The sequence below is a fragment of the Cydia pomonella genome, chromosome 17 (genome assembly GCF_033807575.1).
Source record: "Cydia pomonella isolate Wapato2018A chromosome 17, ilCydPomo1, whole genome shotgun sequence".
Taxonomy (NCBI): Eukaryota; Metazoa; Arthropoda; class Insecta; order Lepidoptera; family Tortricidae; genus Cydia; species Cydia pomonella.
Genome location: NC_084719.1, coordinates 17,692,340 through 17,711,213, shown reverse-complemented (window position 1 = coordinate 17,711,213; position 18,874 = coordinate 17,692,340). Strand labels below are relative to the sequence as shown.

Sequence of the window (18,874 nt, the reverse complement as noted above, 5' to 3'; positions counted from 1 at the left end):
TTCTGTCAAGTTTACATCACGTCAACTGTCAGCCTAATTGTTTTGTTTGTTATGAAGGCTTCAATGTTTTGTTCGGGTATTTCGTGCAATTTCTTTATTATTTAGTGAAAATATCGAAAATAGTGAACCGTGATCAGAGTAAAGAGCGACTTTGTTATAATGCCACCGAGAAAATGGTTTACTAAGTGTGAAATATGTGGCAAGCCAGCCACTCGAAAAAATCACGAAAAAAGGGATTTTATGGCGAAATTTCCCTTGGATAAAGACCGGTACGTATTGCTTTAGATACTTTTGACCTTATTTTGGTGCAGCAGGCTTTAAACACATCGAAAATTTGATATTTTATATTATTTTTAGTTGTGAACTAGGGATGTACTAAAACTATCGATAATTGTATGTTTATTTGTATATCAGTGTAAGTAATTAAATAAAATATGTCCTGAGAACTTGCATATGACACAAAATTTATTCGTCGAAGATTTTCAGTGGAAAATTATATATCATCTATGCATTAATGGTCATTATTTGACATATTTTTTTTAATCTAGTAATTATTTAATATATTAATCTGAAATGTAAGTAAATTAATCTCTCTTTTTGTGATCAATAAAAAATATTATACGACATTATTACACAAATTGACTTAATCCCATAGGAAGCTCAATAAGACATGTGTTGTGGGTACTTAGACCGTTGTCTAACCCCTCGCCCCCCCCCCCCCCCTGCCCGTAACCCCTGCGTTTGTATTCCACTTACGGAGCAAAAGATCGTTATATATACATAGAAAACACACATGACTCAGGAACAAATACGCATCACACAAATAAATGCCCGCACCATAATTTGAACCTGGGACCATCGGCTTCATAGGCAGGGTTACTGCCCAGTAGGCCAGGCCGGTTCTCATGACAGACATATAAATACATAAAAAGTTAGAGCATTGATAAAGGGTTGTTGATAACTGGATGCCGAAAAACATGATTTATAGATGCATATTAGCGCTAAATAATCAGTTGATCATCTCATTAGCAAATACTTGGAATATAAACTGTAGATAAAGTCATATTTGTCCAAGGCTGTATGTTTTCAGATGCAGCCAGTGGGTCAAATTTGTTGGGAACGAAGACCTGACGATACATTTTCCCATAGAAAAGTAACATTTATTGAAACATGTATGTGCAGAACATTTTGAAAATAAAGCTTTAAATAAATAAAAAAACACTACTTAAAAACTGTTTTAAAATAATTCGGGTCCACATTAAGCCCGACCAGATATTAGTCCACTCAAAGAACTATCCACTATATAACATACAACTTAAATGTGGACTCGATGCTAACCTGATTTCGAGTACAAAATTTGTAGACAGGAGCCTATGTTTCAACCCTCCCCATTTTATCGATATCGATAAGAATCGCAAGCGTGTAGCGTACTACACTATTTAAATCGGTTATGTTGGTATTATGGTTCCTTGACAGTTCTTTGTCGTAGATTTTGGTAATAATTTGCGAAACAAACCGAGTCCACTCGCTAGTATGGAAGTCCCGTCTCTTAAAACGTAGTGATTATATGCTCTTTGGCTCATTCCTCAACCATTAAGGACTAAAGATTCAGCAAGTATTTTTGCAATGCGCGCCATCTTGTACGAAAGCGCTATACGAAATTGTACTTCGAGTTAAAAAAAATATCAATAGAGGACGCTATGAGACACATTGTAATATGATTCCTTTACAAGTCAAAAATATAATATTGCGCGTCTAAAGTTTAGTTGTTTAATATATGTGCCAGATATGACAAAAATAAGTAGTATTCTAACCATTTCTCCTACATTATTAGTAAGTATATTCTAGAATAGTCTAGTAACTTCATTGTCATTCCGAAGAGAGATTTTCATCTACTCCGCCAAACGGTTAGCTTACAGTTTGTAAATAGTTTTCCACTGATCTTTAATTATAACTTGTAAATTATTTATAACAAAATAATGTTTTTTTTTATCATTTACATTAAATAAATAGATTAGTATATGGTTTCCGAACGCACCCGACATATATCAATGAAAGTTGCGCACTAGCGCCTAACTTCAGGCTTATGATTTTTTTTAAAATTATAGTTTGCTTTTGTGGCAAAACCGAACAGCCACTTTCTGCCACTGAAAATATATTTCAAGAACTACGTGGCGCGTGGTAGCGATAATGTATTATAGTATAACCCCTATTCTTATCTTTAACGCAGAAGCAGTATTTTAAAATCTTGTGCTCTTCCAAACCATTTTTGTCAGTAGAGGAGTGGCAAATTTCAAAAATTTTGACACGAAGTTTTATCGTCCCATAGAAAATTTAAATTTCGCGCCTTTTTCTACTGACAAAATTGTTTAACCCATTCAGGGCCCGTGACTCAGCGTATGGGTCATGTTCAAACAGTCGCGCAGGGCCCGTGACTCACATGTGAGTCGTGAATAAATTCTGATTTCGTCATAAACAAAACGTAATATGACGAAATAATATAAGTATAATTTGAGCTAACAACCATCTTTATAAGGCATGTTGAAAACATAATTGTAAACATGTTTTTTTTTAGTGAAACAGGGTCTAGAATATTCAAGTTTGGTTTACTGGAAGTGTAATATAGTAAATATTCTGAAATTCGAGATACATACGTGTCCCAAGCAAATGGATAAAACTACATTTCAAAAATATCAAAAATATATTTATGCCTGAAGTTATTGACATGACTCAAGGTATGGGTCACCGTGGCCTGGCGCTAGTTGTAAAAACTACACATATCTTTATAGCACGCAAAAATAAACTTTATAACTTGGTTTTAAAGCTTATTTCATGACGAAACTCGTTGCAAATTGTACCTTTTTACAATGGATTACTGTTTGGATGGTAGCAAGCAACATTTCTGAGGACCAAACTTATTACCATGCCAATATTTTTTTGTTTCATTATAAAAACAGGGCGGCTTAAACAGTCACCAACTAAATGGTATATTGTATTACCGCAATAGTGTGTGAGAAATATTTAAAAGAAAAGATTTTTCTAAACATTTTCGTGGTAATAAGTACTATAATACATTTTAAGTGCTCTATTGTTTATATTATAATGACGTTTACCAAAACAAAGTTCATGACCGGCCACATGTAAGATTATCGGAGACACTTGGACAATAAACAATGGATGCACCTGGGCGGCGGCGGATTTAGCGGCGGTATTATCTTTAACGTGGTATTTTTGACATAAACTCAAGAAATGATTCACCCCATCCCCTCTATTAGGATGTATTTTAGAGTAACATGGGAAATTATATTTAGTCACGATTTATTCGTTGGCGACTTTATGCTCCTCTCTGTGCTCTTCAGTGATTTCGTATTTTGTGATTTTTGTGACCTTGGCTATGGATATTATATGAAAATAACAGCGCCCTCTTGACAATGATCATCTATTTCTGATCAGGCTTTAAAATGTTCATTCTTAGTTTCTTACAAATATCAACAAATCAGTAAATATATATATATATTTTAATATGAACAGTAAACAGTTGGTTAGTAAAAATGTTGCATAATATTGTCCAACGGACCGGATTCAGAGGCGGCAATTTCTTTGACGTTCGCGCCAGGCCCCGAGACCCATAAGCTGAGTCACACGTTTTAGCTGAAAACGGTTTGTATGGTGGCCCGGCGTGTTGTGTACGCTTCGCGGTTCGTGGCCATGAATGGGTTCAGACTATAAGGGGATGCTCTAGCATTTTTGCGTTACGTTAATTTTACAAAATAAATAATAAAGCAGGTAATTATATTAAAGAAAATATTTTTACATCACCTATTCGGAAAAGGGCTTTATTTCCCTGCACTTTTCTGTTCTAGGACACTATTTTTATCTCTTTTTGCATACATTTTTTAGCTTAAATAATAATTTAAAACGTAATAATTTCCTCATAGGTGATGTGAAAAGTAGTATGTGACACATCACATGGTAGCAAAATTATTTACATCTTGGGGGTTTACACTTGAATCCCTCACTATGCTTAGGATTCAATGTACACTCTCTGACACAATCTACTATTACTCTGTAGAGCAATGTTATACAGGAATAAATAAAAGAACAAAATTGAAACAGAAAATATGTTCATTATAAAACTGTTTAATAAATAAGCATTATAAATGAAATACAAAAATAAAGCAGACCTAGCTTAAATAATATGCAACATATTACTTAATTGGAGCATTTTTCATGGATTTTGTAGTTGTTGGATTTCCATTAAGTTTACTTATTAGTTTATTTCCCTGCCAAGTGGCTAAGAGGCTATCATTAGTCTTAAGATCAACTTGCAACTTATCCCAGACTTTTTTCTTAGGGTTCAGTACCTCATCTGGTTCACCGGTTTCATAGCCCTCTACAACAATCCTGTCACCTGGTTTACTGCCTTCTGGAGGCAACAATGGCTCCACTTGCTTCGGCTCATCAACAGAAGCACAAAGCACCATACCTTTACTTTCCACACCCCGCATTTTGGCAGGTTTCAAGTTGCATAAAACAACAACATCCCTATTTTGCATCTCCTCAATAGCAACAAAATTAACCAGGCCAGATACAATGGTTCTTGGATCTCCCTCACCTACATCAATCTTCTCAACATAAAGGGCATCAGCGTCGGGATGTTTAGATACTTCAACAATCCGCCCGACTCTTATATCGAGCCTTGATGGTGTAACTTCATCACTTTCAGTATTCCCTTTACCTTTCACTTTTGATGGAGGTGGATAGGCTTTCTTTGTGAGCTCTTGTAGCTTGGGATCCTTAAATATTTGTTGAACTGGACCCAAAAGTTTATTAATAGCTTGCTCAACAGAAGCTTTCAAATCACCTGGATGAATGTTCTGCTTGGCAAATGATGCTTCAAGATCTTCAAAATTAGTGTATTCTACATGACCACCATATTCCGCTGCTCTACTTATTTTAAAGGTCTCACCTGGTTTCATCAATGGGAAAACCACATACTTGGTAAAAGAAAGTACACCATTCTCTGTAATATTGCCAGGTTCACAAAAGGCTTTTTTAAGCTTTTTCTTTACATTTGCAGGATCGTCTAAGAGATCAATTTTGCTATCCTCTTCAGATGCAGACATTTTACCCCCTGTTAATCCAGGAACCATGGGGTTCATAAGATGAACCCGCTTAGCATATCCAAGTTGAGGAAGGTATTTCTCCGCCAAAGTAAATATTTTCCTCTGGTCAACTCCACCAAACTGAGCATCTACCTTCAAGTATTCTTCGTCCAAGGCTTGGAGTCCTGGGTACAAGAGACCACTTAACAAAGGATGGTCTACTTGCTTGACCACTTCAGCACCAGCTTTTTTTGCATCATGCTCAGTAATGACAGATGACATACGGTACACATCCAGTGTGTATTCCTTATTAAGCTGATATTCAGTGCCCCTAACAAACTTCAACTTATCTAATGGCACACCAATTGAAGTTAGCATAGCTTTGATTGCTGCCTCATAATACTGTGTGCGGAGAGCCAATAGGTCCCATGGAGCCTTCATATTGTCTAAGTATGCATGCAAGTCAGCAAAAAGAATAGTTACTTCACAACCTGCTTTCAAAAAGTCTGCGATCTTAGACATCGGCACAAAGTAAGCAACATGAGGTCTACCTGTGGTGGCAGTTCCCCAGTAGATCTTTAAATCTCTTTGCTTTACAATTTCTGTAAGTTTTTCATCTCCTAGTACTTCCTGCAAATTTCTAGTGATGAGATGTTTCTTGTCTTCCCAAGATGCCATGTTTTTTGAAATTTCTCCTTTCTGAAATTATAGACACTAGGTTAGGGTGGAAATTTAGTAAATAAGAAATAAAAGTATTGAAAAATATTAGTTAAAACTTACCAGTTTGGTATTGCAACAATAAATCTCTGCAGCCAAATGGTTAATATAGATGATAGATAAAAACCATTCACATATGGAGAAAATCAGTAATACACGTAGACGTAAGATTGTGGACGATAAGTAGCTTACGAAATATGGTTGAAACTGTAAATCTTAACCTCAAAATGATAATGTACTGTTTTTACCTTCTATTCAATATAAATAACATTTAATTGATGTTGGGAACCATACAATGTAACCAAATCCCTAATGACTGCATAGTTTTTAGGTGTAAAAAAGGAGAAAATAGGAGTTTTAAATAATTTAGAAGTGGCATGAAGTTAGCAACATTTCGTAACTTCTTGTTGCCAACCGCAAATTGGCGCTAGTATCGTCTGTGGGCCAGTGAATGCTCGCGTTTCCTGTCAAATGCGCCATTGCGCATGACAGTCAGTGCGGCCTTGCGGACTGAGGAGCGCTGCCAACAAAGGCCGAGTCGATGGGGTTACAAAAAGATTGTTAATTTGGACTTCAAAACCCTTTGTTGTTGTAATTATTATTATAAATAGGTTGTGAATCTGTGATTACTGTTAAGAAAATGTGTGAATGATATGAAACGTGACGACTAGCAAAGGAGTCAGCTGGTCCACAGTGCGAATAGTGAATAAGAAATGGCGGCCTTGCCAGCAGGTGTTCAGTATGGGTTATCATCAGAGTCTAGTTATAAAGAAAATAAGGAACTAGTGTTTGTGAAACTTACGGATTCAGCTCTGAAAGCTATAGAAGACTTTATTAGGAATAATAGGGTAAGTACAAACGCCATATTGTTACAACCAAAATAAAGATAGAGAGGCCAACAATGTCAGAGGCGCCATACTTATATTACAGTAATCAGATTGAAACTGCAAAATAAGTGTTTTTTGCTAAGAATCATCGTCGGTTTGAGCTAATTGTCTTGTAAAAGAAGTGATACGACTAGGAAGCCTAACGATAGATACGTTCCCAACAATGTCACGCCACGTCAACATGTAGAATATTTTGCTCTATTATTTTCACCGATTTACATTTCATACGGCTATAATTAGAGGATTCTGGTCATTTTGTTGCGGAATTTGACGTTTACTCAGGAGTTTGGTTACAATCCAATTTATTGTTACGCCTTACTGCTCCTGTAAATAGAACTACATTGCAGTAAATACCTGACTTGAGGCAACTTGAGATTATTATTTTAATCACACTCAATGGTTGCCTGAAAGAAAATACTAACGTTGAACTTTTACAGCTAGGTAGGTATCTTATTTCTTTCATGCTGATAGACAGCTGATTTTAAATAACAAGATGATAAAAGGTTGCATTTATTTTCACTAAAAAAATGCACTTATTAATAATTTATACAGCTTTCAAATTACTAAATAGTTTTTCATAAAATACTGATATGCATTACTTTATTTGAGTGGGTATACTTATTGTGAGAGAATGTGCACAATTTTTTTCAAATACAAGAAAAATCCCATGTGATAATTTGCACATTTTGTGATGATAATGAACACTCTACGATTGGTATCTGATGCTCTAAACTAGAACTAAACTAGACTATATATCAAAGTAAAATATTCACCTTAACTGTTCAAACATTTTATTTATTTAAACTTTATTGCAAAATGCAGACTTAATGCTAAGAGGCATTCTTTACCAGTCATTCTTAAGGCAAAGCAGAGAGATTGTGGGTGGTGCTACTATATAGCTACTACTAGGTGCTACTATACTAGGTATTTTCTGACAATTAATTTCTGACTAATACCATAATAAATTGTTGATTTTTAACAAACAGTCAAAATAATCAATAAATTTTAACCTATATTAGAAACTACTTATCAATTACATCACAGAACCTACCATATGGAAAAGCATTATAGACATGTCTTCCTTGGACACTAAATAAATAAGCTATATGACTTGTAAATACTATTGTATTTAAAAAAGAATATGCTATACAATGATGTCCAAAGGTAGAAACAAGTCTTGTTTTTCACAATAAGTGGTGTTACTTTATCTTGGATTAAAAATAAAACATTTGATTTTGATTGTTACCACTGTTCTCTCTATATAAAACCATGGACATAAACTCTTGTTTAACACATTCACTGCCAGGAACCCACCTGGTGGGCGCTCGTGAACTTTGTTCAGATGCCGGACAACCCACTGGGCAGGTTGATTTGTACGCAGCTATAGACCACCGGTTTCTGGGGTAGTGCGCCGTTTTTGTCTGGCAGTGTATGTGTTAATTAAAATAAAATTAAATAAAAAAAATTATAAACCACCTGGACTGCATTTTTTATAATCTATCTCTCACAAAAATGTTTCTACACAATGGTAGTCCATATGTGATGCCTCAACTAAACCAATTGACTTAACCATTTAAATGGCAAACTTTGATTTAATATGGCAAAAATGACCACCCTGTAACAATGATTTTAAACTTAATTTCAAAGCGACAGGGTTAAATTTTCCATCACTTCTGATACTCTTGTACCCGTTAAAGGGTTAATCTTAGTAATTACTAAGATTACCATTAACCTGTATTACGGCTTATACTGTTTATAAGTTATTACAGTTTTTTTAAATGTGATCTACTCTGGAAAGTTGTAGATTTTTTTTGTCCTGCATTAAATTAATCAAAGTTTAGCTTTATACATTTCATAAAATACAGTACTCAAGTAAAACTTACAAAGTCCTTTGGAAACATAAAAAAAATGTTTCATTATAAGTCAATATTTATAATGATTTCTAGAAACTAGTCTATAGGCTTATAATGAATATTCAACATACATAGGCTATAATGCATTATAGCTATTATAATGGCTGCTTACCATTAAGCTGGCAAGTATTGATAAAAAGAATAATATCCTAATATGTATGTGCAATGTTCAACAATATTGCCTGTTGCTGTTGATGTCTAAGTATTACAGATGGTATCACAGATGGCGCTACGTGTAAGATACATCTTTATATAATGGTTCTAAGTAAATATTTTACAATTATGTAAATATTTTACCTTAAGCTAAGAAATTCGGGAATTTGCGACTTAATAGTGATATGCCATAAGTTTTTCTTACCATCTTCATTTTGGTGTAATCTGATAGTGGGTTTTTCGGCATACTCGGAAAATAATTACTAGCTAGGTATTGGAGCATCACTGGATTAAACTACTTAACAATTTAGATGTAAGTAGTTAATTGTATGTAGTCTATACTTATTTTAACATTTATTGGGGAGTATAGGCTTGAAAGGCTCTTTCACACATAAATAAAACTTTCATTAAGTATAGCAGCAGCAACAATTGTTCACTCAATAATACATAGCAACTTAATAGGTATTTACTGATAAAACAACAGTTACAATTACAAACACTTAGAATAACAACAGTGCTATACTTAACAATCTTAGCATAGCACTTGGCATGAAACTGTGTGGTCAGATTACCTACAATATGTACCAATGATAACTAGTGCATGCCCTGATACTCATTTTAATTATGAGATTCCCTGATTTTCAAATATCTGCCATACTATCCCAGTACTGTAAGTATGCCCTTACAAGTACTAGCATAACTGGAATATCAAGAAAACAACAAACAGAATATGGAAAAAGATTTTTTGTTTGGACAGTAAGGAGGTCATAAAAATAATTTAATTTCTTGTTTTTGCCTTACACTACATCTTGAGAGGAAAATAATGTTAATGGTGGAGCTAAATAATAACATCCATTAAATGTGCTGTAATTATAAATAAATGTTTCATCAAAGCGCTTAGTCAAGCGCATAATAAGTAAAAGGGGGTAGAAATACTAATAACCACAGAATGAAGTATATTCTCCATCTTAGCTAAATTAATTTGTTGTTCTAAGTATCTATGTAAGCAAGGGATCATCCTATATCTTCTTATAGAAGTTAACACATTTAATTTTGGTATCTTGCTTGCTAATACACATTTTGCACTTTAGTTGGTTGCCATAACTATCTGAAAAATTATTCAAATGTTGGGTGATAGGTATTTTGGTTTTTAATTTATAGTATTTATACAAATCTTAATCACTATGATTTCATATTATATTCTGAACTAATAAGTGTACTTACAAATAATTAATCAATAAAATATTATAGGACAATCTTACACGAATCAATCTAGTCCTGCAGTAAGCTGATTAAAGCATGTGTGTATAAATACACTAATAAATACACATACTAAGATTCAAACCCAGAACCTCCTGCTTAATAGGCAGGGTTACCAACTAGACCAAGAGGATGTTATACAATGTAAATATATTTAGGTATAACAATTTTAAGAGGTTTTATATAGTTCACTGATTTTCGAGTTAAAGGTATATAGCCAAAAATCCTTGCAACAGAATAAGGCCTCAATTGAAAGCACACTTTACACAAAGTTCACATGACATTTTGCTGTCAACAACAGCTGTTAGAAAAATTATAATAACAGTATTCCAATACCTTTTATATGCTACTGTAAAAACATGAACTTAATGATGACATTCTTAAGTTCAATGTCGGTATCATGCAAAGATAGTAAATATAAAATAGTGAAGCTATTTCTTGAGACTTAATTTCTTGAATAAATATTGTGTTGTGACACTAAGTTCAATTTAGAAAATATTTAATCCATCTCAAGAAAGTGTCTAAATCAGAGAGAATAAAAATAATGCATCTTTGTAGATTACCTTAACATTTTTTTGCAAGAATAGTTTAGCCTGCTACTATGTACCATGTAATAACATGCCATATAGGTTATTTTAAGTCATTAACTGTACCAAATTTCGAACTCATGGAAGATGCTTGGTAGTATAACAATCATTACAGTTTTATGCAACTATGATTTTTGTAATAGTTTTCCAATTATCCTGACACATTTTGAGTCGTAGAAGATACATATACACATATAAATGAGGAACCTGAAAGATTTTAACCACGCATTTCTGAAACAAAATACGTCCCATAGCAGCAACATCACCATCAAAAAGGCGTTTTTTTTCTCAATTGGCATAAACTCTGAAACTAGGCAAATTACAGAAAAGTTTATAGGACATTTTAGCCTTTAAATATGTATGATCAGGAATGCAATATTTATATCTTTCGGGTTCCTTCTAACACACTGTGTATTTATTTATTTTATTTTATTTTGATAGGCACAATAACACAATGCAGGCAAAAAACATTGTGGTCCCTTCGTCCTCTCCGGTGTTGCGAGAGAGCGTTTATTGGATTTTTGATGAATATTTGCCTCAATACATACAATAAACTGTTCATACAATAAAATAATGAGTATTTACTTACAATTTGGGTACAGCAAAACATTTTTGAACTTAGGCAAAGAAACGTTCAAAATATCTAAGTTATTATACATATAAACTGCACATTCTAAAGATAGGCGCATTATTGAATACATTGTTATTAGGAACCATAGGCAAGGCAAACATTTCTAGATTCTGTGTTCTCTTATTGTTGGCCCTAATTGAAACATAATCCATGAGGTTACTGTCGAGACCACCTAGCACAATTTTATGAAGTATAACCATATCAATGACATCGCGTCGGGACGATAGTGATTGTAAATTATATGCTGAAAGTATATCTGTATACTCAGGAAGTGCTGACTATAGAACAGATGTTGACTATGGAAGATATAGCAGTTATATGGAGAATTTAATTAATACACCACCGACCGGGTTATTTGACGACCGGCCAGACCTATTTGTGTAAGAGTTTCCCTATATATATATATTTTTAATACTAAATAGAATAGAGTTGCACTGTATTCACATTCACATAGAAAGATTACTATCATTGTATGAGTATGATGTCCCAAAAAATGAAATGCTTAGTGTTAGTAGCTTTTAGATTTTATTTATTATCCAGCAACAAAGGTATAGGTAACAACTAATTAGTGAAATTTAATTATTTATGATACTGGTGATACTTACATCAAGCCTAAGCTAGAGGCAAGCAGTGCTGGAATGAGTAACTTCAAATTTACCTAATTGATATATAGCATACTTCACTATAGCATATCTATATCACTATAGCAATAAATCATATGAATATGAGTATCTTGTGTAATTTTCAAACAAAACCATTAACCTTTAGGGCTGGGACCCGTCCACCCCATCCTAGAAAAAAAGCCTTTAAATGGCTTAGTTGCTTATCGAATAGCCCCAATGATTGGCTTTTCCTATGAATTGCTTACCCGTTCACTTGACTTAGCTCTAGGAAGGGGTTTCCCTTTCAGAAATACCGCTAAAAATGAAAGGGTATCCCTTTCCTAATTCAAAAATTATGCAACCTGTGCTGTCAACGCGCTAGACACCCAGTCCTTCACTTTAAACATAAAAGCAATATTAAATTACATTTTTAGAAAGTTGAAAATGGCATAAGCGTTATAATTTATTGGACGACCGGTTTGGCCTAGTGGGTAGTGACCCTGCCTACGAAGCTGATGGTCCCGGGTTCAAATCCTGTGTGATGAGCATGGATATTTGTTCCTGAGTCATGGGTGTTTTCTATGTATTTAAGTATTTATAAATATTTATATATTATATATATCGTTGTCTAAGTACCCTCAATACAAGCCTTATTGAGCTTACTGTGGGACTAAGTCAATTTGTCCTATAATAATAATGTCCTATAATATTATTTATAATCGATACCCCTTCAAGAGGTTAGCGCTTAGGAACGGGTATCAGCTTACCCGTATTATGAAGCGCATTTAAAGCCAAATGAAAGGGTTTTAGTTAGCAACGGCTTTGGTACCAAAAGCAAAAGCCTTACGAAATACCTACCCCTTCCAAAACTCTCGAACGGGATACCGGACCGATCCCTGCTTTAGGGGCTTGTAAACTACATTAAAGCCCAAAGTGCATTTCCTTTATTTTGTCTGATAAGAATGATAAGGCATTGATTAATCATAATCATCCAGCCAATCTGCCGTCAAAAACGACAATAATGTCACACAAAAGGCAAAAAGTGATTGATGGATTTTCATCGTAGCACACAAACATTGGTTCAGAAGTGTTAACCCTCCCACCAGCAAATGTAGTTGTTTATGCAAATATCATTAGCATTAAAGCTACTATTTATTCCCCAGTTGTAGACATTTGGCGCGTGTCCGTTTGGCTGCACGTTTGGGTCGGGTTTCGCAAACCGCGTTAGGTAAGAATCGGGCTGCTGCACGACAATGTCGGGCGCTGGTGAAAGTACATCTTAAGACTCCGACATTACTCGTACCGTATAAAAGTCTAATTAACTTGTTCCTCTTGCTTTGATTAACTGAGATGTCAATCTTTACTACGGGCCTGAGGTTTACCAGTTCTGTAGACGGAACTTACTTACGCGAATGTGAATATAATATGCAAACGAGACAATTTCTATATTACATACTTGATTTCAACGATTTTGAGAAAAGAGTCAAAACAGATAAGAAATAAAAAGAGTGCTTGCATAATGCAATTTAGAATTAATTTTTACTAGCCCTGATATGAGTGTCACTCGAAATAAATAATTTATATTATATTCCTCCTCTGGAGTTGCAGGCGTACATAGGCTACGGAGACTGCTTACCATCAGGTGGGCCGTATGCTTGTTTGCCACCGACGTATTATTAAAAAAAACTATAATGCACTTTAACAAATGCCCGAAATTATCGCTAAGCTAATAATAAATAAATATTATAGGACATTATTACACAAATTGACTAAGTCCCACAGTAAGCTCAATAAGGCTTGTGTTGAGGGTACTTAGACAACGATATATATAATATATAAATATTTATAAATACTTAAATACATAGAAAACACCCATGACTCAGGAACAAATATCCATGCACATCACACAATAAGGTAACCTACCAATCATTTCCTTGGTGAATATTTATTTGATGTATGTACTTATATCCTCGTGTCAAATATAACGACTGGTTTGGCCTAGTGGGTAGTGACCCTGCCTACGAAGCTGATGGTCCCGGGTTCAAATCCTGGTAAGGGCATTTATTCGTATGATGAGCATGGATATTTGTTCCTGAGTCATGGGTGTTTTCTATGTATTTAAGTATTTATAAATATTTATATATTATATATATCGTTGTCTAAGTACCCTCAACACAAGCCTTATTGAGCTTACTGTGGGACTTAGTCAATTTGTGTAATAATGTCCTATAATATTTATTTTATTTTATTTTATAAATAAGAAAAATATGGTTTAATTATAACTAAAAAGTTTATATATTATTAGCAATGCATCAAAGGCTTAACTAAATTACGTAATCAGCATTTAACTTAGTTAATTACTCAAACACCATGAAAATTACATATTTTATATAAAAAAACACCATAGAAAGTTTTTTCAATCTTAGTGTTTAATAGAAATCATTGTTATTTTAAATGTGCTTTGTGCTAGTTATTGCACTGGTTTTATTGATGCATCCTTTATTGCAACAAGTAACCACAGCTGACATTTTACTTATTTAAAGATTGAGTTTGTGTTTTGCCTTATTCACAAATACAAACGGACAGTTCGGTTGATATTAAAAATGACCAAAGGAAAATTATACGATTACTTACCTTAATTTGTTAAAAAAATGCATTTCTTCTAATTCATACCGCATATCGCTATCTTCACGGCACGGCGTGAGCTTTACTCTTGTGTTCTTAGGACGCTATGAATCGTTATAGGAATAGGTTACCAATCCTATTGCTGTTATAGGGGTCACAAAACCGGTTTCACCGAAACCGAAAAAACCGGAAAAACCGGGTTTTTCGTCGATTGAGAAAACCGGCTTTCAAATTTGAAAACACCGGTTTTTCGAGTTTATCGGTTTTACACTTAAATGCTTGATAGTTGTAAGTATTACTTTGATTATCAGTTTATTACTACTTATAACTTCTTCTTCTATTTGTAATTTCTACTTTTTAGTTTATCAGTAAATATAGAACATATAATTGAATTAATAAAAATTAGCTAATTGCCCTACCCTACGTATAGTGATGATACATTAGACATTCTCTCTATCCTAAGATCCCATTATCAATTCGTAAAGAAAAACCAAAAATAATCGCTTGCCTTGATAGTTGATTTAGCCTACCAATTAGTAAAGTTATTAGCAATAGTCTAATACTAGCAGTCGAACTTTTTATTGTACGAACCACAAGGTAAAAAGGTAAATACAAACTACGAAAAATTGAAAATTATATGTGTGCAAACAAATTTGAACTTATCCCTGCAACGAATATCTCTATATATGTGGGTTATTATAATGATTTATTCATAATTGCCTGGCTGAAAGAAGGCGAGAAGAGGGATTATAATTACATTATTTTTTTCACTGATCTCCAGTTTAGTAACTTAACCTATGAATGAAATTAATATTGATCTCAAATGTTAAGTGTATTTAATAAGTATTTACTTTCGTAAAAGGAATATACGATGTTTTGTGTTTTGTGTTATAATGATAACTATTTGTAGTTAATTTCGCGTTCCAGAAGTGCATGGAGGTTATTATTTTAGTTATTTTGTTTTTAATTTTTGTTCCTAATAATTATAAGATATAAAAAAGGTTTTATATCCATTGTTAAATGACTGAATATTAAAGTTTAAATTCATAAAATGCAGTTTTTTTTTTCACTTTTTATATGTAAAACCGAAAAATCACCGAAAAACCGGAAAACCCGGTTTTGTAATGTACAAAAACCGAAAAACCGGTTTTCAAAAATACTAGCGGTTTTGTGACCCCTAGCTGTTACCTATGCTACAGTTCCTCTAAATTCATTCGTCTTCAGAAATTATACTAACATCGGTATCCCTCAATCGTGCGATCATAAGTTTTGAGGATTTGACGACCGGTTTGGCCTAGTGGGTAGTGACCCTGCCTATGAAGCTAATGGTCCCGGGTTCAAATCCTGGTAAGGGCATGTATTTGTGTGATGAGCATGGATGTTTGTTCCTGAGTCATGGGTGTTTTCTATGTATTTAAGTATTTATAAATATTTATATATTATATATATCGTTGTCTAAGTACCCTCAACACAAGCCTTATTGAGCTTACTGTGGGACTTAGTCAATTTGTCTAATAATGTCCTATAATATTTATTTATTATTTATTATTATTATTATAAGTTACTACCTATGATATTAAAAAGTAAAAAGACGATAAGCAGGTTGGGTTCTCTACTTAATTATGCCTAATTCGCGTCGATATCTTTGACTTTGTCAGTACATTATATTATAACAGTAGACCTTGACGACTTTGACCGACAACCTTGTAGACTGCTACACATCTAATCGTGAGATGATCTTGTGAATATATTGATAGACATCATTATTATTTGGAGTATATTACTATCTTTGGCCTGCCAACACTGTCACCAAAGTCAAAAACAAAAGAACAAAGTGGACTATTAAAGCTAGCCCACCTGTTTATAAATTCGTTGGACGTGCACGTGTTTAACAGCAATCTTTTCAGTCTGCGCATATCGCGACCCATTCTCTGTTGTCGACAAGCGATTATCGACACTCCCTTTTGATCGGACAAACCAAACTCCCTTAAAACCTCCAGCTGACCTACGTCAGGTTCGCCGGTCGTTTTTTGTTACGGTTTTGTGAGCGTGCCACCTGGCCTTTTTTCCTGTTCGGGATCCATTGAAAGGAATGAATCACTTTGTAGCGTCGCCGAATGAGTATATGCTTGCATGGGTCAAGGAAAATAATGTAAAAGGCTGTCGTAGGATAAATGTAACGGACGACATCACAATCGCATACGATTGTAGTTAGGTCCTTCTGTTTTATTACTAAATAATTAAAATAAATAGGTGCTTTGCTTGTGCTTATTATTGTTAAGCAAGTTTTAGATAAAGGTTAATTATTAATAAAAGCTTCGAGATTTATGTCATTGTCTGTCAAATCTAACAAACGGTTGACATTTTGACATTTCGTAATCATAATCTTAAATCATTTATTTTCGTGGTAAAACTTAAATAACATACAGAAGTATACATGACAAAGAAAAGATTAAAACATATTGACATTGTTTACCACGAAATGGTCTCGCCTCAGCATAATGCTGACTCGAAGGTCAGCGCTGATCTTCCGGCGAAACCGTTTGTGACCGCGGCTGGCAAAACGTCCCACTTTATCGCTTGCCATAAGGACGATATTTGCTTGTATCTTCATATGAATAACCTTAAACGGCGTCCTTATGGCAAGTGACAAAGTGGGACGTTTTGCCGGCCACGGTCACAATGGTTACAGTCAAAATTTAACACTGTGTTAGATGTTCCTTACTAGCTCAATCTATTTAAGATTGTCCCTAAATATTTTAATAATAATTATTTACTGGGAAAGTTATTCTTAACTAGGTTTTATATTTTCTAAGTCGTCATAAGCCTGTTTCTAACGTTAATGACCTAATTTTTGCCTTTAAATAGTTTAAAATACATCTCGACTACTAAAATGTTGCACAAAAGCTCAGTTCTATTAAACGGAGATGGATTTATTGGTAAAGATGTAGCGGGACACGCGTGACGGTAACGATGGGGTCGGGGTCATCGCACCCTCCCCCGGCTTGACACCTGGTTGCCCTTAGCCGGTTACTCGCGAACACATGTTCCACGCCAAGAAATCCTTACTAACGACACTTTTTCTAAATAAACACCCGAAGAAATAAATTATTAAGAGGGGGCTTAGACAAAATAGCAGTTTTTATATTGATTTGACGTTTTAATGAAGAGTATAATTTAGAGATAGAGAGAGATTTGACAAGCACAATTTAATACAGAACTATACTTTCAGAGTCATCTTATAGCTTTAAACGAGCAATTCTTGTATATCTTTTATAAATCTCGGGGATCTCGGAAACGGCTCTATATTCCAATGAAATTTGCTATATGAGGGTTTTCGAGGGCCAAAACTCGATCTAGGTCTTATCTCTGGGAATCGCGCATTTTTGAGTTTTTATACTTTTTCCGTGCAGATATTTGAGGTAAAACCACAGAATAAATTCAACTCTAGGTATCTCTGTTTGGCCCTATGGTTAACTGGTAGAGTATGCCATTTGGCATTAAGTCCGCCATTTGTACATTGTTGTATATATTTTGTGCAATAAAGTTTAAATAAATAAATAATAGTACTACCCTACAGAAATGACACTTCCTACAAAACCGAAGTTTGACAACGATTCAGGGACGAATCATGCTGTCCCTTTCTAATGTATCGCACTACTCCTTTCGGCTATTTAGGGTTGTCAAAATTCAAGTCATTATCTTATCTGTGGTCGTGCATGCAAAGGGGCGTCAAGTTGTGCCAACCCTAATAATTGCTGAGAGCAATGCTGAGATTGCTGAGCCGAACGGAGCCGAGAATGACCGAAAGGGGAAGTGTCGCTCCCCCTGGTAAAACGTCAAAAGCCACGCAGTCGCCAAATCTTCCGTCGCAAGTTTCGCGCGGCGCACCATGTCTTTTGTTCCTTTTAAATTTCCTAGCTTTATGCGCCCTCTTAATATGTACAGCCCTCTCTCTCCTTCTCCTTCCCCTCCCCTTAGTATGTATGTGTCTTAGTTGTACTTCGGTGGACCATAGAGATACCAAGTAAAATAAAAATAAATAAAAAAACTTTTATTCAGTAACTATGATTTGGTATACAGTAGCTGTGCTGGTGCCTGCGGTTATTAACACTTATAGCTCAGTAATCTCAGTAGTGTTGGAGCTTAATAAATATAGTATGAAGTGTTAGCTTTGGCTGTCAATGTCAAACGACATTGTTACACAAATCGAATTCGTCTCAATTTAAGTTTGTATGACACATACATCATACTACGATAGATATTACAAAGTTTTTTGTTTTCATTAATTTGATTGTATGCTAAGTTTGACATTTAGCTATGAGGCGATTGAAGCGACAGCTCAGATAGCTGTCGGAGCTATCTCTAATTGGTCCGTTACATTTTTAAAGTCT

At 34.4% G+C, this 18,874-nt stretch overlaps 2 protein-coding genes across 3 annotated transcripts in view; one reads left to right on the top strand and one right to left on the bottom strand.

Moving 5' to 3' along the window:
• Nucleotides 1–4,107: 4,107 nt before the first annotated feature.
• Nucleotides 4,108–6,171, bottom strand: LOC133526778 (tyrosine--tRNA ligase, cytoplasmic). Its single transcript, XM_061863525.1, has 2 exons — nucleotides 5,886–6,171; nucleotides 4,108–5,804 (listed from the first exon to the last, which is right to left on the bottom strand). The coding sequence occupies exon 2, from the start codon at nucleotides 5,781–5,783 to the stop codon at nucleotides 4,209–4,211; it is 1,575 nt and encodes a 524-aa protein (XP_061719509.1). The 5' UTR covers nucleotides 5,784–5,804; nucleotides 5,886–6,171; the 3' UTR covers nucleotides 4,108–4,208.
• A 153-nt stretch (nucleotides 6,172–6,324) lies between these two features.
• LOC133526776 (RNA polymerase II elongation factor Ell) overlaps nucleotides 6,325–18,874 on the top strand; it is an 80,547-nt gene continuing 67,997 nt past the window's right edge. For both annotated transcript variants that reach the window (XM_061863520.1, XM_061863518.1), the window contains exon 1: nucleotides 6,325–6,670. In XM_061863520.1, coding sequence (XP_061719504.1) covers nucleotides 6,536–6,670 — 135 coding nt within the window. In that variant the 5' untranslated portion in view covers nucleotides 6,325–6,535. The remainder of the gene's footprint in view (nucleotides 6,671–18,874) is intronic.

Excerpts from the sequence above, each read along its gene's own strand:
- LOC133526778 (XM_061863525.1), bottom strand. The coding sequence starts at position 5,783 with ATGGCATCTTGGGAAGACAAGAAACATCTCATCACTAGAAATTTGCAG.